The sequence below is a fragment of the Perissodus microlepis genome, chromosome 19, assembly GCF_051167445.1.
Source record: "Perissodus microlepis isolate ML-2025 ecotype Zambia chromosome 19, ASM5116744v1, whole genome shotgun sequence".
In the NCBI taxonomy this organism is placed as follows: Eukaryota; Metazoa; Chordata; class Actinopteri; order Cichliformes; family Cichlidae; genus Perissodus; species Perissodus microlepis.
In genome coordinates, this window is record NC_140479.1 from 14231839 (window position 1) to 14257652 (window position 25814).

General features: G+C 39.6%; 1 protein-coding gene across 1 annotated transcript in view; it reads right to left on the reverse strand.

Annotated features, from left to right (window-relative positions):
• Positions 1 to 25814, reverse strand: part of rbks (ribokinase) — a 55810-nt gene that overhangs the window by 15198 nt on the left and 14798 nt on the right. Inside the window, exons 3-7 of the mRNA XM_084914461.1 lie at positions 20042 to 20174; positions 18973 to 19036; positions 18597 to 18659; positions 14947 to 15111; positions 8680 to 8771 (exon numbers count right to left, since the gene is read on the reverse strand). Coding sequence (XP_084770587.1) covers positions 8680 to 8771; positions 14947 to 15111; positions 18597 to 18659; positions 18973 to 19036; positions 20042 to 20174 — 517 coding nt within the window. The remainder of the gene's footprint in view (positions 1 to 8679; positions 8772 to 14946; positions 15112 to 18596; positions 18660 to 18972; positions 19037 to 20041; positions 20175 to 25814) is intronic.

A 25814-nucleotide genomic window follows, 5' to 3' on the forward strand; every position in this document is an offset into this window, starting at 1 on the left:
AGGAAGAGGAGTTCGGAGTAGAGGAGGAAGAGAAGGAGGCCAACAAGAGAGAGGAGAAGGTCCAGGTGGGAGAAGAAGACAACCTCGCACCATCATAACAGATGATATGCGAGCAATAGTAACTGATCATGTCATTGGCCATGGCATGACAATGGCTGAAGCAGGACGAAGAGTACATCCAAACCTGAGTAGGTTCACCGTGGCCACCATTATCAAGGCATTTAGACAACACAACAGGTATAGTACGCTATTGCTTTCTTTGTCACACTACAGTTTTACAGGCCTGTGAAAGTGGTCTGTTACTTTACATGTAGTTTTACATATAAATCAGTCAATTGACAACACATGTTTCTTTCTTTAGAGCTGAAAGGATGCCACATAGAGGTGGGAGGGTTGCCATATTCACAGCGGCACAAGAAACCCTCATTGCAGATATGGTCCGTGAGAACAACTGCATTAGACTCCGAGAGATCAGAGACAAAGTCATTGCAGATAATGTAAACTTTGAGAACATTGATGCTGTCAGCGTGTCCACAATAGACCGAGTTCTCCGGCGCCAACAGATGAGGATGAAACAGGTCTACAGGGTTCCCTTTGAGCGCAACTCTGCGCGACACATAGAACAACGTTACGAGTATGTGCAAGTACGTATACATCCATGTCCACAGTACAGTTAGTGGACATACTGTGTTGCTTAGTGGCCTACATTACTTCTGGACAATACTGTGCTACCTGATTGACCGTTCTGAACACCTGTACGCTTTTCCATGTTCACAGAGGATAATGCAGTTGGACGCGATGGCCAGACCCCATGAGTACCTCTTCCTGGATGAGGCTGGCTTCAACCTCCAGAAACGAAGGCGAAGAGGCCGTAACATCATTGGCCAAAGAGCCATCACTGAGGTTCCTGGCCAACGGGGGGGTAATATTACTCTTTGTGCAGCTATGGGTACGGAGGGGCTTGTCCACCGGCATGCTGTCCTTGGGTCTTACAACACCCAACGTCTCCTCACCTTCCTAGAGGAGCTAAAAGACATCCTCCTGGACCGTCAACAACACCATCCTAGGCTAGCACATCACATGTATGTGATCATTTGGGACAACGTCCGCTTCCACAAAACACACCAAATCAGAGAGTGGTTCACCACCAACAGTGACCACTTTTTAAACGTCTGTCTGCCACCCTACTCCCCTTTCCTGAACCCTATAGAGGAGTTCTTCTCATCATGGAGATGGAAGGTGTATGACAGACAGCCATACACAAGAGAGAACCTCGTACGGGCAATGGAGCTGGCCTGTGCTGACATCCCAGTGGAGGCCTTCCAGGGATGGATTCGCCATTCCAGGGCGTTTTTCCCGCGGTGCCTAGCAAGGGACAATATAGCCTGTGATGTGGATGAGGTGATGTGGCCCAATGCAGCTCGGCGACATGATGCCGCACAGTGACTGTGTAATACTGTAAAAAGACCGTGTAGACAATAAAAAAGACTTCACACCCTGATCATGTTTCCGAGAGTACTGTTGTGTGCGATAGATTCTGTTTTTGCATTGAGTTGTGTTACAGTAGTGTACGTACATGCAGGATGTTTTTATCGATTTATAGTCTTCATGTGAAACTCACAAATCTAAATGCCTAATCCTCTGCAGGGTTCTATGACGATCCGTTACTGTACAGTTTATAAAAATATGCATTGGCAGTTATGAACCAAAGAACCTTCTCACAAATTGAGCATTGTGTTTTCAATTGTTTTGCTGTAGTGTGTAATGCTGTGTATAGTGTTTACAGTTTTGACAGCTTCGAGCTGCTCTCTTGGTGTGGGAGTTTGAGTTTTGCAGTGGGAAGGTGTGGTTGTGTTTATGTAGCTTTAGAGAAGGGTGTTGTGTTTGGACATTGGGGGACCTGGTGGTAACGTTTGTGACATGTGTTTTAGCATTTGAGAAAAACTGTATTATAATTATTATCTCGTTATTTTTTATTTATTTTTTTTACCATTTTTGGTGTCTGTGCAACGTGCACACCAGCTTTTTTTTTTAAAAACTGATGTTATTTTTTTCTTTATTGTTATAAGACACTGGTCTTACTACTGGATTTATGACTTTACTTGTTTATTGCTGTTATTGCTGTATGACAGGCACAAAAAACAAATAATACCATACAAAAAAAACCCTGCAGTTTACTGAAATAAAATAAAACTACTTAAAAATGTAACTGAAACAATATTATATATAATAATTTAAAATAATTTAAAATTAAATACTATTATTTGTGTGAGATGTGAGTCAAGTGTCTATAAAAACCAGGTGTTTGTACTGTAATACCTATTCAGAACTTTTATAATCGTATTTTTAAAATTAAAATGACTTTCCCATAATAAATTCATACAATTACAACAATTAATACTGAAGCTGAAACCAATAAAAACCAAAACTATACTTACTCTGGATACCAAATGTAATCAAATTGAAACTAAAATTGGAAATGAAATAATAACTAATGAACAACACAAAGCTATTATAACTGCTGAAATGTCCCTTTAATTTTCTCCTGCATTCAGACACTCAAAGCTGAAGCTAGATATGACTAGCTACCAGTGAGCTTCATCCATAAACTGCACGGGTACATTGCAGGAAACTGGGAGCACAGACTTGGGTGGTTTGCACAACATAGTAACCAATAACATTTGTGAAACAGCTACAGTAATAATACTCCACAAAGACTACAACCAATAGCCTATAGCTGCTAATTAGGTCTCATCAGTGCCTAAATGGATGACTTATATAGTAAATTCACCTACACTACAGTTGTCATAAAAGAGGAAACCCTTCATGAAGACCAAATCTGTTTTTATATCAGGCTGTTCTGTCAAGTTGGGGATGTTTGCATGTGACTCGCTCTTGGAGCAAGGCATTTAGAGGAACTGCAGTTTTTGTAACTTCCATGTTAATTTTTCCACTGCCGGAGCACTCAGATGGCAAAGATGAATTACAGCAACACTGGCATAATGAATCTGCCCTAAACCCCTGAGAACAAACAAGCAAAACTGAGAAGAAATGAAAGTTTTAAATGGAAAAGTTTGGCTCTAAAGTTTGAGATTTCCAACTTTTGTTGCGGTCAAAATGCACTGGTTGGCTTTAGGACAATATGTTTCCCAAACAGAGGTGATGCTTGAGCACTAAACAAACCAGTTCACTGCTCCAATTAAACTGTGTGTGAGATCCCTGTCAGATCTGAAAAGTAAAATTTGGCTCAGGAGGTCCTCAGGTGGACATCAAAGATAATTCCCCTCACTATAAAGCACTTCAGCACACTATGTGGGCTGGGGATCAAAGAGTACCTGCACTTTGTCATCCTTAAGCCTCCTTTCACTCACCCCTCCTACCCCTGAGCGTGCTACAGCGAGACCACACACGCACATGCACCCGTACAGAATGTGTGTCAGCTCTAACCTTGCACGGCAGGGTCAAGATGTCCCTGATAGCGGTTTTGAATAGGGGATTGAGGATCCAAACCTCCCCACCCGCCCCCACTGCTTTTGTGATCTGTCAGAGTTAACAATGACCTTGGACAGTTCAAAAATAAACCGCAGAGTGTATGGGTGCTTTTAGAGCCCGCAGCCACCCCGGTGCTGTCGGATGCCAAAAGAGAAAAAGAGCCGTTTTGTTAGTCATCAGCTTCACACCAGGGCAGGGAATCAATCTACCTCCCTCTGCGCACAAGGATATGAGAGAGTTGAATTACGTCTGTGTGTGTGTTGGTGTATATGGTAAGTATGCACACACACGCACACACGCACACACGCACACACACACACACACACGCACGCACACACGCACACACACACACACACACACACACACACACACACACACACACACGCATGCACCCGGTGAGCACCTATTCTTTAAAGCATATGCAGGATAAATTTGTTGACAAGGTGGGTGTATTTGCAAGAAAGTATATGTTCAGGCATAAAGGTGAAAAAAATGTGCGAGAGTAATTTCATATATTTAGATTTTTCTTTTTGCTGCACAGCATCAGTTTTACCGCATAAACTATTTCTCCAAACTGGCAATATTTATCACTAGTTAAAATAAGTGTGTGTAGTTCAATTTCAAGTTTTTTCTAAAAAGAAAACATCTTGAAATTGGTGGCATTTTATAACCACAGTAGGAAAGAATGCTATAAAATCAGAAGAACGAGAAACACTAAAGTCAAAGGATCTTTGGCTATTTTACTTCTATAGCAGGTTTAATTTTGAAAGTAGTGGAATAAAAACATTCAAAATATATATTGGGGTTCTTTTTGCACTGATCTGATAATCAGTGCATGTTTAATAACATAATGCCTTGTTCACATATTTAAACATTTTAGAAAAACAAAAGAAGTAGTAACTAATAGCTCAGGAACTATTATAGTCATTTCTTTACTTTAAACACACAAAAATAATAAATTTTTTAAAGTGCTAATAATAAATCTTCACTTCAGCAGTCTTTTACATACACTACTTTTTGGCTTTTTCTGTTTTTTAAATACATAAATGGGTCATATATAATTCAGAACCTGATTTATGAAATGTTTTGTTTTATTTTTTTGGCTATATAGAATAAAGATAAATCTAAACTCTTCTTTGTGAAATCCTTTGACTCTCCAAAAATGAACTGAGAATTGTAAATTATCATTATAAGTTCATTATAAGTAATAAGTATTATTATAAGTAATTATATTATCATTAAACCCCCCAGATGATTAGCGCTGTTGAAGAATTGCTGTTACTGCAGTGATGTATCATAAAAATAATCACTAACTCTAAAAGAAAGAATGTTATTTTAAGTTATATTTTAATATTTCAGTGTAACTGACTGCTTTATTGTGATACAGGAAGTCTAAATAAGCCTAAATAAATCTACAGTGGGAAAAAGTAATTGAACCCTAGGGAAGAATTTTAGAAAACAACACAAATAAATGTCTGATGCATTTTAATGTGAATTAAGGACATGGAGTTATAAAGCAACTCCGATCAAAGAATGAGCTGTATTATCTTGTAACAAAAACATGTATACAGCTAAAGCTGCTCTTAGGATAACACGCAATGTGCAAAAAGTACAAAATAAAAAGGTCAAATGAGTTTTTAATCAGTTTGGTTTGCTTAGTTGGGTTAACAAACAAGTTATGGTATTAAGCTGAACTAACTATTTTTTGTTGTCATTTTTGTTTTATTTTACATGCTGTCAATTTAACTGAACTTAATTAAGCATGAATCTCTTATGTCTACAACTTTTGAAGCCATTTGATACCAGTGTCAGTACAAAGACAGCCTTTTAGACAGTTCCCAATCATGGCATGAAGAATGAAAAGTTTAGAGGACTACAGCAAATGTAAATATCACTGGGTTTCTGTTTGAAAACATTTGGTTACACTGGGCTAATGAGTAGGCACTGATCCTGTGGAAAAAAAATGCAAACTAAATGTTACTTTTGAATCTTCTCAAGTTACCGAGATCTCCTTGTTGAATGAAGCCTCATCTGAGGTTTGCGCCTACTTTATTGAAAGTAAAACAACAAAATGAGGCTCAAAGGCAACCAGTCTAAACACAGACAGGGTCATTGTTCTAATACCACTATTTATCTAATACAACTCTCCCAACATTTACTTCCTAGAGCTTATTACAACTTTCATTAACTCCGAGTTACAAGAACTTGTGGTTTTTAACTTTTAAAGCACTGTGAAAACAATGATAAATTACACATTTTAAGTTGTGTAAACTACAAAGACTGATGAGTCGATAACTAGATTTCAGTGTGTTTTTATTATAAAGCAAAACACTGTTGCTTGTCTCTTTTCTTGTGAATCTGATATCTACTAGCATATCAGGAGCGGCTGCTTTGTTTTTCATTATTGTTTTTGTTGCACAACTTTATCTTCTTGTTAAATACTTGGCATTAAATCTATTTCTGGGTCCTGGCAGCTCTTGTGGTAGATGAGATTCTGATAGCGTGCTGTGGTACGTTCTCTCTAGTTTTGCTGAATAGACAGAAGTCCCCCCCCCCCCCCACACACACACACACACAAAATCCTATTCAGTTGTCATTATTAGATTTCCAGCTTCTTATTAGCACTATTCATGTTTTGCAGGCCTTTACGCTATAAAAAATTGTGGTGTATACGACAGCCCTTGGGCTCAATACGTCCTGGACACCAAAGTTTGAATGCTTCAGAAAAGACTCACTTTCAGGATTTTTCTAGTGCAAGTAATCCAACAAACACAGCAACATAGTAGTGACTAATATTGTGTTGGAGACAGGATCATCTCAGATGTTCTCTTAGCTAAAGTTTGGCCTTTTCTCAGTGTCTTGCTCCTTCATTCTCATCATTGAATTAACCTCAACCCCTATATCTATATGTAGCTAGCCAACAGGTATTAACTGCCATATGTAAACTAGCGCATATTCACTAAACCCCGCCCAAAACATAATACTTAATGGTAATCTTCAGTTTGGGCCAAGTTATAGCAGCGCTGTTTATTTTTATGAATGATTTTGAACTTTGATTCTATCCCTTAGTGGGACATTTTAGTCCCCTTTCCACCTTTGCGTACTGCATAATATATAATATGACCATACCTCCATGACCTGAAAAAAGAGAGAAGACATGTAGCTCTTTCCTCAACTCTCCCTTTCATGTTCCCACACCTGGGTACAGTGCTTCATCGCCTTGCATCACCACATCAAATACCAGCTCCCAGCCAAACTCACATAGACTTCAGCCCTGAGGGGGTGACTGACTCAGCCATAGAGCACATCTGCCCTCTTGTTTTTATTACCATTCCCATCTATCCCTGCCCCCTGTCGCTCATCTGTCATCACCTGGCATTCAAGACGCAAGCCGCCATGACAGAGTTTTTACCGTAAAAGGGTGGAGATCAACTGTTTCTTCATACTAGAGAGCATTCATGTACAGCCAATGGCTGGAGTGAGGTTACTGATGTGCCAGCAGGGGACATGACCTTGGAGGTAAATCACTGTGGAAAGGCGTCATCTCCAAGTTGTCATTCTTTCCTTTCTGGACTGGACATCTGTTGACAATCATAAGCTGACTGACTGCTTGTAAAAGCGATGCTTTGTTGAAACTACATACCGTAGTTTAAGGACAGAGCCTTCAGGTATAAAAACATTCCTTCTAATAGTCAGCAGAGTCCAACTCCTCCAGTAGACGTCTGTGTAGTTTGTATAAGTCTATGAGAAAATAACCCCACATCAGTAAACTCTTTTCTGATGGGTTTACAGTCTCATTTATTAATTTCAAATCTTATAAAGCATTATGTTTATTTTATAAATTAGAGTCTCAGTTAAGATGAATTTAATTTAGGTTAAATGTACAGAAATTTCAGGGAACAAGCTACACCAGTTACTTTTGCCAAGTACCAAACTCAAACCCAGTTTTCCTTCAGAACTGCCATAGATTCAACAAGGTGCTGGAAACATTTTGCAGATTTTAGTCCATACTGACACTATATGACAGCTTCACATATTCTCTGCAGCTTTCTCAGCTGCATGTCCATGATGTGAATCTCCTGTTCCATCACATCTCAAAGGTGCTCTATTGGATTGAGATCTGGTGTTTCTGTAGTACAGTCCTTGTCAAACGCTCAGGTAGACTGTGGCATTTAAACAATGCTGATAGTAAGTTTGTCAAGAAAATATCCCCCAAACCTTAAACTACCAACAACCTCTCAACTACATTTGTGCTGTTGGTGCCTTTTCAAGCATTTTTTTAAAGTCATGTGACAAATAGCCATACAGCTAAAAGATAGACTAATTGTAGCCTACTAACAGACTATTCAAGAACTTGATCTACTTTTTGGTTCTTTGTTTGTTTGTTTTGGGTGGTTTTTGAGGAAAATTCTAGTGGTTTATTTGTTAACCAAACCAATTAGGATTAGTGTTATTTATCACTTTATGCTCCACCATTTTGACCAAACATAGTCACTTTTTGTTCCAAATAATTAACATGGCTTTGGATAAAATGCTAACACCGAAGCTTTAAAATGTAGAACCCATTGACTAGATCCTTATTATACAGAGTCTAGAGTTATAAATAATCTACTCTATTATCAATGTTACAGTGGGCAAAATGGATGCTTAAAATCCATCCATCCATTTTCTTCTGTTCATCCAGCGCATCCAGAGCTGCCATAGGGCGTGACGCGGGTACACCCTGGACAGGTGGTGAGTCTGTCGGAGGGCTAACACAGGCAGTGGTTCACACTTTTGGGCAATTTAGATCAACCAATTAACATAATGTATAATTTAGCCAAATATGATAGAAATTTGTGTTTATCGAGAATTCAAAAATACCAAAACATTTATAGATGAGTAAAATAATTGTCCTAACTGTACAATCTTGGCTACACGCATGTATACTCAGCCACCAAAGTTAATTTTAATCCAAGAAAAAAAACCTATCAAATGCAAATGTGCAGTAGAGGAAAAGAAAGCTGGTCAATTCAGTATGCTCTGTTTTGTTGTTTATGACTAGTTTCAGCTTCCTCTTGGCCTTGCAGACGTGAGTGTGTGGATGAGTGAGGAAGGCAGAATTATTGTGTGAGGAAGCATAAATGCTGTGATAAATACTGTGAGCTGTGTGTGTGTGTTTGTGTGCGTGTGTGTGTGATTCATCACCTCAGACTCATTACAGCAAAACACGTCGGAGACTCTGTAGAAATCTGGATCCAAGTCAGGAATGGCCGGCGCTGGGTTGAATATTGTCTTCACTGCAACAAGAAACCATGCAGCGATCCATGTTATTGACCTCAGTGTCAAACGTCAACATCTACAGGATAACATGCAATCATTAACAAGGCAGAAAAATATAATTGTTCTCCATAATAGACCCTGTTATAGCTGTCAGCCTGCTTTCAGAAGGATACGGTTTTTCATAAAGTCCCTCTGTGACACATTTTACAATTGTGTGGTGTTTCTTTTCCATTTCTGAGCCTCACTGCCAAGATCTGGCAATGCCTTAATTAAACTTTCAATGGGAACAAAGGCTAGCAGGCTACCGCTGGGGATTGCTCTCGCAAGCAAAGCTCAAGTGGATCAGCTTCTATAAAAAGACACCTTTTAAACAATTAAATTAGCATTCCCTGAAAAAAAAAAAAAAAGAAACCCTAGTGAAAAGACCTTATATCCTGTAGCATTTCATGTTACGCCCTTAACTGCAGTTCGAGCAATGTATGTACGAAATGGATTCAGCACGAGATATACATTGAACCCCACATATGTGTGTCAGTGTGTGGGTGAGATGAGTTGTGACCCTTTGAGTGTGTTAAGGAGCACAAGCGAGGGAGAGAGCGAGAGTGTTTTTGTCAGGAGTAATCCTCTGTACGTGTTGCACATCACTGTGTGATGCATATTCATGAGCGAGGAGCATTAATGCATCTAATACCGTGATTTCTGTGTATGTGCGAGGATAAGCCCAGCTTGACGAAGCGATTAATTCCGATATCTCTGTGTACAAAATAAAGCCTCATGCAAGCGTGTGCGTTTGAGGGAAATATATGTTCAGCGTTGGTGACATCAAAGTCTGTTGTGCTAAAGTGTGTGCCTAGTTGCTGCTTCTGTGTGTGTTTGCGTGGGCACATAAGAGAGCAGCTGCGTGGGTTTGCGCAGGGCTTTGGCCACCTGGCGCTTTGAGGTGGATGCTGGGCTGCTCGCGAGTAAAAGTGGAAATAATGTCTCCGTCTCTTTTTCAACTCACTCATACTGTACTGCAAATATGCCCATGTGAGCCAAGGCCATGTCACAGATAAGAGACACCGGCTCTTTGCGACTCCTCTCTTTTCTCTCTCTCTCTCTCAACTCAATTGCACCTCAGCTTCCATGAATTTGGGATCCAAGATAAGTGCGAGATTTGCGCCTCCATTTTGGGTTATAGAAAGCAGCTTGTCATCTGTCAGCAGAAAAATTTTAAATAGATTTCTTTTGGTTATTATTGATATAAGGATTATGTAAAAGTGATGCCTAACAACAAACTGAAAATCTCTCGTGTTACAGTAGAACCACATGTTGACAGTCCCAACCCTGGTGATGAATTCACAGGGCACAAGCCCAGGAAAAATGTTCTGTTTCTTCTCTTCTCATGCCGTGCCTTCAGGCTTGGGATCTGTGGACTCTTTAAGCCCACCACTAGCTTTCCACACGAGTGAAATTTGGGTAAATTTGAAACAGGAGTTCAAGAGTTCTGTGCCCATGGTAAAAAAAGGGTCCATGGTGTGGAAGCTGCCTGGACAAGCCAGAGAAGGTTATCTTGAATGGGGGGTCAGTCACTTTAAATCAGCTAGCTTTTTGTTCATACCTCACATGCTTCAAAGCAGTAAAAAGGTAAAAAATTTGCACTGTTCAAAATTTTATGGTTCAGTATAAAGAAATGTATTCATGAAATTTATTTTGAACTTGTGTTTTAACCATAGATTCTACTTACAAGATGGAAATAACTTGTGGCTCTGAAAAGCCCAGCCACAGTTTAGCTCATTTGGGCTGAATGTTCCTTTCACAGTGGTCAGTGTGAATTCACAGCACTCATGGAAGACCAGTGCGTTTGGGGAAAAAAAAAGCTTCTAGGTCTGAAAAGCAGCGTGGATGTGCCTTAAACCTGCATTTATTCTAATGGCCAGTAGGGGGCGATTCCTGTGGTTGCAAAAAAATCCCAATTGTTTGAAAGTCTTTGAAAGAATGGTCCTAATTCCCACCTGATTTATTATCTTAGTAAACATGATAGAGATGATTTTGTGGTCTCAATTAATAATTTAATGTCTTATAGAATACAACATGTTGTTAATTTTGTAGATCTTGATCCAGTGTAGACGAAAAAAAGATAAAACAAGGTTGAACATGGCTACTTTGTGATTTACAAGCATGCATTATTCCTTGGTTTCTCGGTCAGATCCAAGACACATGTGGTGGCAAAAATCCACGACGGCAGTGACGAAAATGCTCAATGGGTGACAACAACGAGCGGCAATATCCAACATCTTTTGTATACAGTATATGGTTTTAATTTAAATTGTGTTCATTTTTAACCCAATGAAATAAACCTTTTGATGTGCCTCTTCTCTTACCCAAAAGGTGTTCCTCAAAAATGTCATTTTCTTTGCAAAACTGTACAAACCATCTTGAAAGCCTCCATATTTAAACTTACTTGTTTACATTCTAACACATTAAATTCTTATCCCTCCTACTCTTTTTAACAACTCACTCCTTCTCCCGTCACATTTTTTTCTCAGTGCTCCCCAGAAGCTCACATGCACACTGAGCGCATGACTGCAATTAGGCACAGCAACACAAAACCTTTTGCTAATTATGGTATGTAAAACTTGATTATCCTGTTAATTGGAGTGAGTGTCACAACATATGTGGAGAACTTGAGCAGCATTAACAGCCCGCTTTTAGTCACAACATGAAGTGAAGCGCTAACCTTGCACTGTATGCCGTGTAAACAGGATAAATGGAGAAAGTATCACTGAATCATGCAGGATTACTCATGCTGTTGTCTTATTCAGGCTATTGTCAGTAATCATATTATTATTTGTAGCCAGAACAGCTAGAAAGCACAAAGTCTTCTCCTTGGCCTCATTTAGTATACATGCAATACACAATTTGAAGCACGGGAGCTTCCTCATATGCAGCTTGAGTGACATTTCTAATATACTGATGCATAAAGGAATTGGCCTCACTGATGCACTGAGCTCTAAACGTCACATGAACCGGTGTCTGTGTCTCAGGTTGCTTTGTTTTGCTCTCCAGGTGTTAGTGAAACCACACAAACACACACGCACAAACGCTCACAGCTGCTGGGACAGATGTGGTAACACTGGGATGTGTGCACACTGAGTCACGTCTGGCAGAAAACTGTGTGCGTGTGTGTCATGACTGTGGGGTTTTTATGCTGGCAGGTTCAAAGTCTGGTCGCACATGTGGCGGCTGAAAGAGCAGCTGGAGCCGCTTCAGACAGTTTGAGAATACAGTGGGAAAGGTGGACGGGAAAACAAAAGCAGAGAGAAAATAGTTAGACAGAGATCACTCACACACTCTGACATGCATGCACGCACACGCACGCACACACACAGAAACACACACACACAAAAAGAAATGAGTCACCAGCAAGTGTGTGAAAGGGCTTTAAGAGGCTCTAATTGCATCTGGTGAGAAATAAAATAGCAGCTTCTTGCTCAGATAAGGAAGAGGGGGAGGAAGACGGGTGAAAACGGAAGAAGAAAGCACGAGTGGAACTACACTACTCCCACCATTTCCTCCTAATTTATTGCCATTAACTTCTCAATATTAAATGTTAGGTGGCAATAAATTACAAATACACACATTTTCCCCTTAAATAAAAGGAAAATCTTCTTTTGAGGTTATCTTAACAAGTGTTTCTAAGAGCTGGCATCTACTGTATGTGTGGCTCCACTTGATGGTGACATTTGCGTAATTTCAGCGGCGCTTCACCCCCGCTGCCAAACCCATTAACACCCAGTCTCTCCAGAGAACTCCATTTACGCAATGCTCCGGCACGGCGACGTCGAGATGGCATCTATGCCAAGCATCTTCACTAGCCTTGCCTCTCTTCTGGTGCCACATGCTGAGCCTAATCCCGTGGTACGGTCCATGCACCGAGGAAGGGGGGCTCAGGGAGAGAGGGTGGCACTCTGCGAGGCCATCTGGGTATCCCATCTGCAACACGGCGATGGCTGCGACTCGTTCGTTCTGGCAGCCTGCAGCGAGCGATTATGGACGACAGGCCCTGATGACAGGAGCGAGAGGCTCCCCAGACGTCTCGAATGACGCGGACCGCTGCTAATAATAGGATGCTGTTAAAGATGATTAGCTCGGTAACCTGGTTATGAAAGAAAGGTGGAGGGAGGAAGGGAGAGAGGGAGGGCGGTGGCCTAAAATAGGGCTTTTGTCGATGCCGGACAGCACGAAACCTGCTCTACAAATGTGTGTGCGCATGCGATGGTGAATGTAGATTGGGGGAAGCAGCAGCGACTCTGGTGAAAAGACTGCTTTTGTCAAGTTCTCATGCTCAACTTGCTAAAGTGATAAAAGTCAGTGGGAAGCCTCTTTCTAAGGAGAGATTGTGGGATACAAACAGCAAAGTCACATGACAGATTTGGAAGGATTTGAGCTGTCTCTACTGTGTTTTTCTAGCCTACAAAGAAGACATTGTGCAACAGATTATCAAGCCAAAGCGATGATCTAAAGGTACATAAAGGATTGATTAAACCACATTTAAAATGAGATTATGCAACTGTGCTGTGAGGTAATTACTTGAGCTTCATAAATCAGTTGCTTTAGAGTTCCCTTAAAGAAAGGGAAAACTTTGAAACTATTACCTCTCAACCACATGTGAAGGCAAAAAAGTTTCTGCTTTGAAAGAAAGCCCTTGAGAATGAGACAAAAAGTCATCATAGACAGAGCTGAATACTAGTGGAAAAGATTCAAATGGTTTTGCTTGCAATACTTTCCTCCCCAGTTCTGATATCATAACTGTGTAGGAGAAGGGGATTTCAGATAGTGTCTAACTATCCACAACAAGCCAAAGCACAGAGACAGAAAGGGAGAGGAATGGGAAGAAATAACAGACACGTCTTCCGGTGAGTCACGACGTGAGGTCCATTTTTGTTTTTCCATGTTTTTGTCATAGAATATAGCGTTATCACAAATGACTACCAGTCATAAAATCAGCATAAATGCTAAGTAGAGTCAGTGACATCTATCGCTGTGGAACAAGCAAGTTAAATCTTATATTTCCATCCATCCATTCCTGCATTCATATATCTCCACCTTCTCTGCGTCACGGGTGGGGGGTTAAGAACCTATCCCAGCGGTCATAAAATTGAAAAATTCAGACAATTTTCATATTCAGCAGTTTTTAGTCTTTAACAGCTATTACATTTTTGGGGCACTCTTTGGGAACCAGTCGATGTAATTTTAAAGTCAAGCTCAATAATTGTCATGTCTTTGTGGTCATAATGCTCTAAATCCTTTCAGTTGTTGAAAAGTCTGGATGCAACTGGACTCTTGCTACGGAGCCCTGCTGCTGGATAATGTTTTGGCATTTTCCTGCTGAACGACACGGTGGCTCAGTGGTTAACACTGTTGAAAGCTCTGCAGGGCTGTAACTAGAAAGCTCTCAGTTACAACTAATTTTTATACACAACAACAGAAAGTGAAGATATATGTCATCGCTGCCTCTGCTTGCTACTTCTGAGACTCAAATGCGTGTGGGGCCCATTTCTGTAATATCTTAGCTTCCTTTTGTAACCAGGAAAATTTTCCTCTGGGTTGCGGTCTGTTTAAAATCACAGCAGCTGGAACAGATTCTAATAATAAACAATGAGAGCAACTAATTTTTACTACCTGACTTAATTTTCTCCCTTTTTTTTCTCCAATCTTTTTTTTCCAGTGAATGCATGAAAGGAGGCTTGTGTGAAACCTCAGCTTAGCCGAGTATGACCAGAGGCTCAACATGGTCATGAATGAGGATTAGGACAGAAGCGGTTATATAGTCATATTTTTGGCAAAATTATGAAGGTTTGGAACATAGCGAGCACACAGATGGCCTCCGTGAAGTGGATTGTATTGCACAAGTAGTTTGAGAAGATTCCACAGACATTTTGGTATTTCTTTGGACTACCAGGATCTATTCTAACAACATGAGTCCACAATAACCACACCCTCTGTTTTTTGTTTTGGGGAGAGGTTTTATGACTATTGTGTTACTAAACTAGGTTTACTCTTTGTTCTGTATAATAGTTTGGATGCATCATACTGAGTAAACATGTACTGAGGATTTCCAAATCTTTGAAATCTCAGCATGCAAAAGGTGCTCGCTAAATGATTTACTTTCTGACTTCAGAAACATGTGAGGAGGATATACTGGCTCACCTTTGTTGTCGCGAGCCATGCACATCGCCTGCAGGGACGTCTGTGGACTGATCTCCAGCTGGCATACCAGGACTTTTGTGTGGCTGATGGCTGGGAGAGCTTCCTGTAGCTCCTCTGCACCCAGCAGCATGTTGGCACCGGCCACAATTACAATGGCATTCTCACCTGTCCGTGAACGAACATAGAGACATGTGAGACTCCACTGGAATTTTCAAAATCATCAATATGCCATGACATGAGAAGAATGAAATGTAAATTTCAGTTTTTAAACTTTGGCTTACAAAGACAGGAAATATTTCTGTTTTCTAAGCAGCAATGATTTTCCACCGCAGGAACTTCTCCCTGAGACTAGGATGCTTTGGAGTGTATTTCAAGACAAATATATAAATATAGATACTGCACTGGTTGCTGCTATCAATTGGAAATAAACATCAAAACATCTACCGCATTGCTCAGGTGTATCTGGGCTTCCTAATGCATGTATTCCTTTGGAGGCACTGTTCTCTACATAGTTAAAAATGATAATAATTCACAGATTTTTTTCACTACTTTTCAACCACCTGAAATAAGATCCAGTTACATTTAAAATGCAAGTTTTATTAGTTCAAACTGAACTTTGAAGCAAAGTGTGAGACCATTAGCAAACAGGAGAAATAGGTTTCTGACATATTTGAGTAGACTTCCATATGAAGACCCTATTTTTTCTTTCAAGCAGCAGTTTCCAAAGCTGATGGTTAACACTAAGTTACCAAAAACTTCAGTTGCTTTAATGGCCACTTGAGGCTGTCTATAAAAGTGTGTCAAGCCCCAAACTTTACCATGATAAATGCCAAACTTTACAACATTAAAAATCATGCTTTGGTTTTGGTAAGTGAAATTAAAGAATTTTATTATGTAGAAAATAGTTGGTATGTATGTGTTTGTTACACCTGCACAGTTTATGGATGAAACATGCCAACCGATAATTTAGGAGGCCACTGTCTCATTCACAGATAGTCATTCCTGGCTCAAAAACCAACATGGCAAAGGCTAAAAGACTAATGTTGAGGTTTAAAACCAGTGGGAGAATTCACAGTGGTTATGTCCATGATTTTATCACACTTTTTTTTAATTGAATCTGAAATTCACTCAGTCAAATTATGCTGATTGGTGAGCGACAGCTGGACACCACATACCAGACAGTTACAGCAGTTTTGATTTTACTTGACAGCTCACACCCTTTTTAGAGCGACTTTCAGTTTCTTCCTTCTGGACAGGCTTAGTGTAGAACAACACAGTGTAAAAATAACTTTGTTTCAGCAGACATCATTCAGAGGAACAAATCTTAGCTTGTACATCTTGTATGATTTCATTTTTTGGCAGAGTGTTGTATTTTATTTCTGTCTGTGTTTTGAAAATTGTGCATGTAAGGACAGATGACTCAACTCTGCAAACCAAATCTATCTACCGAAACAAATAAAGTAACATGAATCTCAGTAGTATCAGTTCTATATTAAAATTTTCACAAATTAATATTATAATTCTGTCTATGTAATATAGCTCAATGTCTTGTCAGTGAAAGTGTAAGGATATTCAAAGAAAGTATTACCTAGTGTAACATGTAACTGTAAAATACTGTAAAACAACTTCTTACTTGTGAAATTTTATTCCCTGTTTCTTTCTTGTAGTGTTCCCTTCATTGGAATATCCAAAAGCAGAACAGAGTTTGTCATTTAATATAAGAATGACGCAAAACCCATACTCAGTTCCCTGAACAAGACGGCAGCAATAGAGATGTGCCATGTACGGGATTTCTATGGTAGGAACTAAAATAAGTTAAAGGGAAATTGTTTGTCTTTGCGCAGGAAATGGCCATTTGTAAAAGTCCATGGACTTTAGGAACCCCACTGAGGCATTTTAGACAGTCCATGCGAGTCATTTGGTTAATCCATATTCGATTTTAAAACAGCAAGACTGTAAGAAAGCCGGGGTGGTAGAGAAAGACTGAACATGAATAAATGAGAGGACTAGCGTTAACTACAACAAAGGAATTGGAAAAATAATCTTATTTTCGCACTTTTCACAGTGGACTTATTAAGTCCCTAAGTGTGAGTCTTTTAGGCTGTGTGTAAATGGAAACAAACAACAGTATGAAGTTAACATAATTTCCTTAGGGATTCTGAACCTGTTATTTCCTTGAAAAAAAAAAATGTACGAGTAAAAAACATGTAACAAGCAAAAATTTGGTGCAAAAGCACATTTGATGTGATGGTCAAGAGGTAAAATAGTTTTAAATTATAATCTTTAATAAATAATTAATTGTATTATAGTTTTGTATTATATGTACGTTTTTATTTTCTTTTGATTAATAATAATTTTTTAATATTTTTAATATTAAAAAAATCAAATTTCTAAATATTTTTTAAAATAAAAAAAATAAAAAAATACACATTCCGACAGCGTGAGGTTAGGGTTTGGGAGATCACCAATGATGACTTAAATCTCACAGGATGAAACACAAACTAAAGAATTTCATGTGATAATATTAAAGTATGCTATAATCTCTAAAAATTATGTTGAAGCTTATTTTTTTTAAATGATTGAATTAAGTGATCAAAGATATCATGATGATATTCATCCATCCACCTATTTTCTACCACTTGTCTGTGTAATGGGGACAGCGGTCTAAGCAGAGATGCCTAAGGCAGACACCACGGCATCAGCCGAAAAACATAATCTCTATCATCATTATTATTATTATTATTATTATTATTATTATTATTATTATTATTATTATTATTAAAAATGATATATTATTAAATTACTATTTTATTTTATATTTTCATATAAAATATTTTATTTTTATTTTATGTAGACAACACTCCATTTACATTAAAACTAAAGCCATTTCCTTGATATTGTTATTTAATTTCGCATCATTTCTAAGTACACTATAATTTGAGAGTTTTTTTGTTTTGTTACCTGTTACAAACGTGATCTGAATCTCTGACATTCGGTTGTTTTTTAAAAAAAAAATTTTTTTATTACTCATCACTTCCTTAAATAGCTAAACGCATGATATTGATTTAATAGACATTTTAAACACTAAAGTGCCACTTTCAGCCTCACCTACTACCTCGCCTCTCATAGATGTTTTTAATATCCTCACCGCTTTCAACAGAAATTGCTCCCCATGTGGAAAGGCTCACAGTTAAACACATACATCACAGATGCATATGTAGTGAAATTCAAGTCTAAAACTGACACCACAGTCTAAAATAACTTTTTTTTAGTTCAAGTTAATCCCCTTTTTGTGCCAGGGAAACAAAGAAATCTTCCCTATATAAAGTTTTTCATCTCTTCATTGCAAAATATTTGAACTCACAAAATATACATACTGGCCATGAACATTGGTAAAAGGCATCCTTTATCATTTGATATCAGCTGATACATCTTTGCGTTCCTGGTGGATACTCGGGAGTGCTTGACGCTGTTGTTCGTCCAAGTGTTTTTATGACTATAAACAGGTGTTATAGCAGTAGTGACTCAGTGGGCTGAGCTGTCCTGTGTGTGTATTAAAAAAAACAGTGCACTCACAGGCCCGCATGCACTGTAGGCTGTACATACAGGAGGCCATGCGAGCGAGGCTGTAGGTTAGCGGTAGAATTTACCTGCATCGTCGACAGTGATGGAGGCAGCTCCTGTGACTGCATCAGAGCTCTGCTTCACAAATTCTGCAACAGAGAATGAAAGTATTTGTTTGTTCCTGCAAAATGGAATATTCACCATACATACCTCTGGCAAGTAAAATGTTAAAATAGAAACCCTACTAACTGTTAGAACTCAGAGCAGAACTTCAGTAGCTTCAGTATTAACAAAGCCAAATGATTTAACAATAGGGAGAACTTGCCAGTGTATCCAAAAAACCTTGAAAACAATTGGCAAAATGCAGACTGAAAAAGGTTTGCTCTGAATGTGAACTTCTTGCAATGCACCATGAAAATGGAAACCAATTTGGCACGCAACGTGAAAAACCCTCTTTCTTACCTGTGTGGACGCCGTTGTCCTTGAAATTCTGGATGTAATTGTCTCCAAAGAAGTCTTTTCCAACCTAGAAAAGATTGAAGGCAAAACGATTACAACAAAGAGAGTGTCAAGCTGGGTCAGACTTGGTTAGCGGCAACTTTTGAAAAGTGGTATACTCAAATCTCTGTTGGGCTGGATTTTCGTGTGCCCTGCCAGCATACTGGCATGGTGCCGCCGCCGAAGATGTGCAAAAACGAACACACAAAAGTCAACAAACGCACACACGCGCAAACACACGACCAGCTGCGCCAAGCCTTGAAGACACGATAACCCCGCCTTCACGCCTCTTCATGCCCACCTCGCTTTCGTTTTCTTTCCCTCCTGCCCCTCTTCCCCTGATCCGCTCTGGGATGTCCACATCTGTAGCTACTTTGGGTTGTGGAAGGGGTCCCCACCTTGCCCCGAGGCGCTTACTTCGAACCCACGCTTTCCAAAAAACGTGCCAAAATGCGGGCACTTCTAACTGCCTGTGATGATGGGTTGGGATGGTATTGGCTGCTTGGCCCCATTCTCTTTGAAGAGCGGCCTTCCATCTTGGCTGTTTTTGACAAGCCCGGGTGTCTATTTTTGGGTTCTCCCCATGCCCGGAGAGCTCCTCCCGCACTGGGTTGTTATCGATCGGGCCTCTTTGTTCTGACAGAGGTGGGGCTTTGGTGCTTTAGTGCTCAGGTTGAAAGGCCATGCTGAGCTTACTGATTGGAGACTCAGGGTTGCATGATATGGGAATAAGCTTGTTTGAAGGCGCGCAAGCGTAGGTGGGCGTATGCATGTGGTACGGTATTGATCAAGAGAAAATGAAGGATGGAGAGTCGATGGAGTGAAATGACTGAAGTGTGAACGAAGCTAAAAGGTTTTGAAGAGTTGTTAAATAGTTGGTGGGCTTTGGTAGCTGATGGCTGATTATCTGCACTGAGTAAGACGTGGACGAGCCAAAGGGTGGACAAGAAAAAGTGTTTCTTTTTAAAAAGAGAGAACACATATTAATGCTAAAATCCAACAAAAACTCCAAACTTTGACTGGGGTGCCATACCTTGCAGACCATAGCAGTTTTGACTCCAAGTCTGGCAGCCTGTATGCACTGGTTGGCCCCCTTTCCTCCAAAACCGATGAAGAACTTGTGACCATGGATGGTTTCCCCTGCTTTGGGTAGCCTTGGTGCCTTGCTGAGAGAAAACACAGTGTGTAACTACAGTATTTACAAAGAGAAACCCCTCATGGGATTGGGAAAATAAAAAATGAAGGATTCCTCTACTTGAAGGAATGCTTTGGTTGGTTTTTTTCATCTCTTCATACTGCACATAACAGTTGGAAAACCTTCCATCAAAGTTAGAAAAAATGTTTTGTTTGGCACTGCGAGTGTCAAAGTGTGAAGAAAACCCTTCAGGGCTCAAATCCTTCCCTAGTTAAGCTATTTATTTATCACTGCAAAGTGTGCAAAACCACACAAACAAAAGTTTTTTTGTGGAGTCTGCTGAGGATTATATCTTTTGAAGGTCTTTCACTGAGAGGTCAACTTAATGCAAACATTGCTGGAATGAATGGAAACTTGTTTCCTTCAGTGTTTTTTCCCTGTCTTGTTTTCAAAAAGAAACTTGCTTTATAGATTTAAAATGTACTTTTGTACCTAGACATTCAGCCAGATGTGCCAATACAAGTGTCTCCAAATTTGCAAATGATGCAACCATCGAATCCCACAGATGTCTCAACTTGACACTGGCTGTGCACGTAACGCCTGAGTCATGAGATTTGGTCAAGTCCAGCCCCTGCCCTCGAGGTTGATATGCCACAGGTGGGTGCCCTCAGGAGGAGCTGTGTGTGCCCTAATTCTTCCAATCACAGAGCCAGAATGGGTAATGAGTAACAGTGCATAGACAGCAGACAGCTTCATGTTGTATGTCAGGACTCTGCGGTTTGGCTCTGGGCAGTGCTGGACTGAGGCCAAAGGGTTTGCGGGTGGCAAAATGTTGTCATAAACTTGTTTTCCTCCCTGTTGTTGCTCTTTTTCATGCCTTTGTGCGCGTTTGTGTGTGTATGTCAGCGTGTTTGTGGCAGGTGTGCTGTTACAGTAAGTTCACTCAATCCCAGGATTTCCAGTAACTGAGAAGCCGGTGGCAAACACTAGAGGTTGTTCTAAATGCTGCTGTTTTTGCACAACCGTGTGAAAACAACTGACTTACCCCAGGCTATAACTGGATGTAAGGTCAGTCAGGCTAAAACGTGGTAAGAAGGAAACAGAACAAAGGTTTAACACATAAAACACACACACACACACACACACACACATTTACACACACACACACACACACACACACACACACACACACATAAATCTTTTTTAAAAAGTTTCCCACCTGTGTCAGCACCATGCGACTCTTGAATAAGAACAGCACTGACACTGACACATTTTAATCAAGTGTCAAAAACCCAGAAGAAGAAATCTGAAACATGATTTTTTTTTGTGCCTAAAGGCAAAAAAGGCAGAAAGAAAAAAATCACAAAGTCAGCATTACAATACAGAAGCTAGAAAGAAAAGGGAGGCAGTCATGTCATCTGCCATTAAGACAGTTTGTTTTGGTAGCACAGAGGCTCACCGCGAGGTTTCACAGCTCACAGTGGCAAAAGAAAATCCCAGAAACAGTTTGACAGAAAACCACCTCTGAACCGCAATGTGCCATTCAGAGACTTTGTTTTCTTTGCACAGATTACCAAACCAAAACACACCTTAAGCCCAGGCAAGCTGTCTCCTGATGTCAGACAGCCAAGCTAACTTGTTGCTTGCAAAACCTTGCAATATCTATGTACCTATATCCATATTTATATAATGTATCACAGATGATAAGGATAAGCAGAAGTGTACAGTTCTACTACTGTTTACATTCAGGGGTGCCATCTTGGATTCCTAACTTGATGCATTGTGAGTCTGCTCTGACTTTCCTGGGAAACCTGAGTTCAGGGGGCATTCCACAAAATAATTTCAACTGGGAACATGGAATTTCAGACTAATTCAGGAATGCACCATTAATTTCACACAGTTTTTTTCCTCCTGGCTCTGTACACTGTCACTGGGAACATTGCCCTTATAAGGTCATCTAAGGCACACAGATGCCCCACCCACCTCCTGTTCAAATGTTGCACATACCAGGGGCAGCCAATCAGAAGACATCTGGCTTAAAGGGAGAGTGACCTTCAAAGGGAGAGGATCGAAAAGGGCTTTTTTCAGACTGGATGAACTGAGGGGCTGTAGCAAGATGCAATAATAGAACAATAAGGATTATTTCGAAGTGTGAATCACTCAAAGCTACTCTAATTAGAACACAGGAATAAAAATAAGGAGCTGGAAGTGAGCAAAAATAAAAGTCCACTCTAAATTCTAGTGCCAAAGCAATGCAAGAGTCATCATAGGGTGCTTTAAAACATAATTGAAACTCAGTGATACTGTAGGAGCAGCACCTGGTGACAGTGGTGAGAGAGAAAACTTCTCCTAACAGATGTAACCTATAAAAGAACTAGGCTCTGGAGCCAGTTGGAGCGAGGGGAAAGCATAAATAAAAAGTGTCCAAAGAGGCATTTGTGGAAGACCAGAGTAACATAAAAAATACAGAAATCCCCATAGTTTTATTTAGCCAGTTTCATGGAGATTTGATGCAAATATTTACAGAGACCAAGACGTCTAAATGACTGTGAGTCAGCCTCCTTTACAGTGTTTTGTTTTTGCTGTATTACCAGTTGGAATTTTTTAAACTTTGCCCCTGATAAATAACCACCTATAATTATTCTAAGTTACCAAAAAACTGATATGTATGGTATGCATGGCAAAACTACAACACAAAACACAACACTTTAAAATAAATGTAATAACTCCATAGTGAAATAGCTGCATTGAAAGCGCATTTTGTGCAAGTCTTACAATAGAATTACAACAATAATATTTAAAGGGATGGCACAAGATGGTAGAGGCAAATAAAAATGTCAGATTGTAGTAAATAAACAAACATACCAGACTTTTTCTGAATTTTGTTGACTAAAACTTAACATGTTTAAAGCCTGCTACAAAAGTAGTTTTGGTCTCTACAGTTAATTTCTTCCTTCATAAAAAGTCCATGATTGATGGTTTCTTTCAATAACTCATGCATTTACATTTTATTAAGGTTTGCATTTTTAGGATTAGAGCTACTTTTACTTATCGCTTCGGACTCTGTAAGGCTTCATCTCTTTTAACTAGAGTCACTGAACTGGTCAGCTATACCATGACTGTAGTGTTGATGCATTTTGGATGCAGTTGCCTGACAAATAATATTACTTTCTAACTGTACTAACAGATTTCCAGTTTTGTTGGGAGAAATCTTTGGTTTTTATTAATCCGTTATATAGCACTAATTAACAGGTATCCATGTCTCTCTGTTGACCCTGTGTTGTTGTGTTGAGATGGTGATGGTTACAAAGCTAAAGTCAAAGCTTAAACAGATGGATGACTTAACAGTGGCAACAGGCATCTATAACGTACAGTTATTTTTGCAATAATACTGACTGTGGTGTAGCTAGTGAAATGGCTAACATTTCTTGTTGTGTTGAATGGTTTAAAGGCTGTGTGGAAGAGCATTAATCCGCGTCCTTCCTACAAAGGTCCATAATCAATGCTCAAATTTCCTTTTTAATCAAAACATTCAGGAAACTGATGTTAGTGACAAAGTGCCATTTTGGCTTTCCAAAAACTGTTTAAAAAATGAATAAATAAGTAATGAGCCTAACTATTGTGGATGACGGTCTTACTCCACATTTGGCCGACAGCCACCTGAAGCCGGATGAATGACAGGTAAGATAAACAGATTTCCAAATTCCTAAATAAACCCACCCACGCCTGTTCAAGCCCAGAGAGACACTTAGCTATTGTTGTCTGCGGTGAGTGTACCAAACAAACAGGGCGGTTATGTGCTAAAGTGCAACCTTAGTGCATTTTCTCCCACGGAACCAAGAGGCCAAAAGCAGGTGTGCAGTGACGTGAAGTGTTTGCTTTCAGGCTGGCCCTCATTTCCCTCTCCCTCCATCTCCATTAAAGTCATTTCTCAGCTGCTGGTGAGCAACAGGGGGAAGCAGACACGGACAAAAACAAGCTGATATGCCGTTTCTGTTTAGATTTTTCTGGGGGTTTTCTGGGGAAAGTTAGAAATGTCTTTCCAGTTCCAAGCACAACTTCCAAAGTGAACTTGCAAAATAGGATGAGGGAGGTCATGCTTTCATTTTTATTAATTGAAACTTTATTAAACTACAGAACAGTGGATATTGGGTGGTTGTACTAAACATAATAAATATTTTAACTGAAGTGTAATGACCTTCAGCTCTTATTATGACTCAGACAAGTGGTTGTTTTTCCAAGTTCACGCATGGCTCAGAGGATACTATTATGTGCTCATCTTATATAATTCTCCTTGTCCACAAAGGTCCTTTTAGCTGACGTTCCAGTAAATCAGAACAAGGTGAGCAGATTTAACAAAGAACAGGCTGAGTGAGGACAGCATACCTTACATGGACATGGCGAAATGCTCCACTAACAAGAGGTGCAGTGTGTGAGTATATGTGGGTGTTTATATTTGTGTGGTCACACCATTTGTTGGAGTCACATGTGTGATGCCATTTTTTACGTGGTGGTCTATATCAGGCTTGGCAAACCAACAATTTCAGAACACGGGAAATACAAATAATAAAATTATCATGTTAGTAATAACCTTTATGATGATTTGCTAGAATGTCTAAAGTTTAGCAATACATATGTTTTTCCTCATCTCATATTCTTAGCTTAAACCTTAAATGTACATCCTTTTATTCCTGTGTAGGCCTTACCCAGCTCTCATTTCGTTATATTTGGCTTCCAAGAAGCCACACTATTTTAAAGCAAGAACTCTCCAGGGTTTCTGAAGGTCTTTCAATTGTTATCCTTTGAATGTTGACATTTTAAATGGCATCTTTAAGCAATTTGTTACTAGCAGAATATCACAAAAAACATATATGTTGTTCCCATTCCTTTAGTTGTATCTACAGCTACTAAGAACTATAGCTGAACATTTGGCACACCTCTGCCTGGTGTGCAATGTGTTCTTAAAAAATTCAGGGAAGTGGAGAAGTGGAGGGCATAATAAGTAGCAGTACTAAAAAATATCTACAGCAGATGAACAGTATTGAAAAAATGTCCTCAAGGCCTGACACAGACCTGAGAGATTCCTATGGCACTGAAGCCTCATAAGAAATGGTTTCAGTGGAGAATGTCAATCAAGAACCCATCCTTAAGGAGGGGAAACAGGCAGAGCTGGCTGAAGTAGTACGGCTCTTTAATTTCTCCTATTTTTTAAGCAAAATTAAAGACATGAATGTTGGCTCGAGCTTTTTGCACAGAGTGATGAGTGATGTTAAAAGCTGAGTGCTTGCTGACCTCCAGCCCAGTGGAGCCTGTTCTTCAGCAAGTAACAAAAGCAACAATAAGCACTCAGGTTTGTAGTTAAAGAAGCATCCGTTTCTACCATTAAAAGCTAGAGCGATCAATTTCAAGCGTCTTTGGGCTTTCAACTTTGCTGTGTGTTACAGCTTTGTGTTAATGCTTAAACACTCCAAGAAAGATTGTATGCATGTCTTCATTAAGGTAGAGATTTGTGATTTTATTAACTGTTAACAATGAGAAGTGTGACAAATGACTTTGTTCAGGGAGTCATTAAGTATTACTTACAAAAAAAGTAATGTAATATATATTATTTCTCAGTAATTCCAAGACTGCTAAGAAATGAAGTACATTCTTACTGTTTTCACAGAAATGT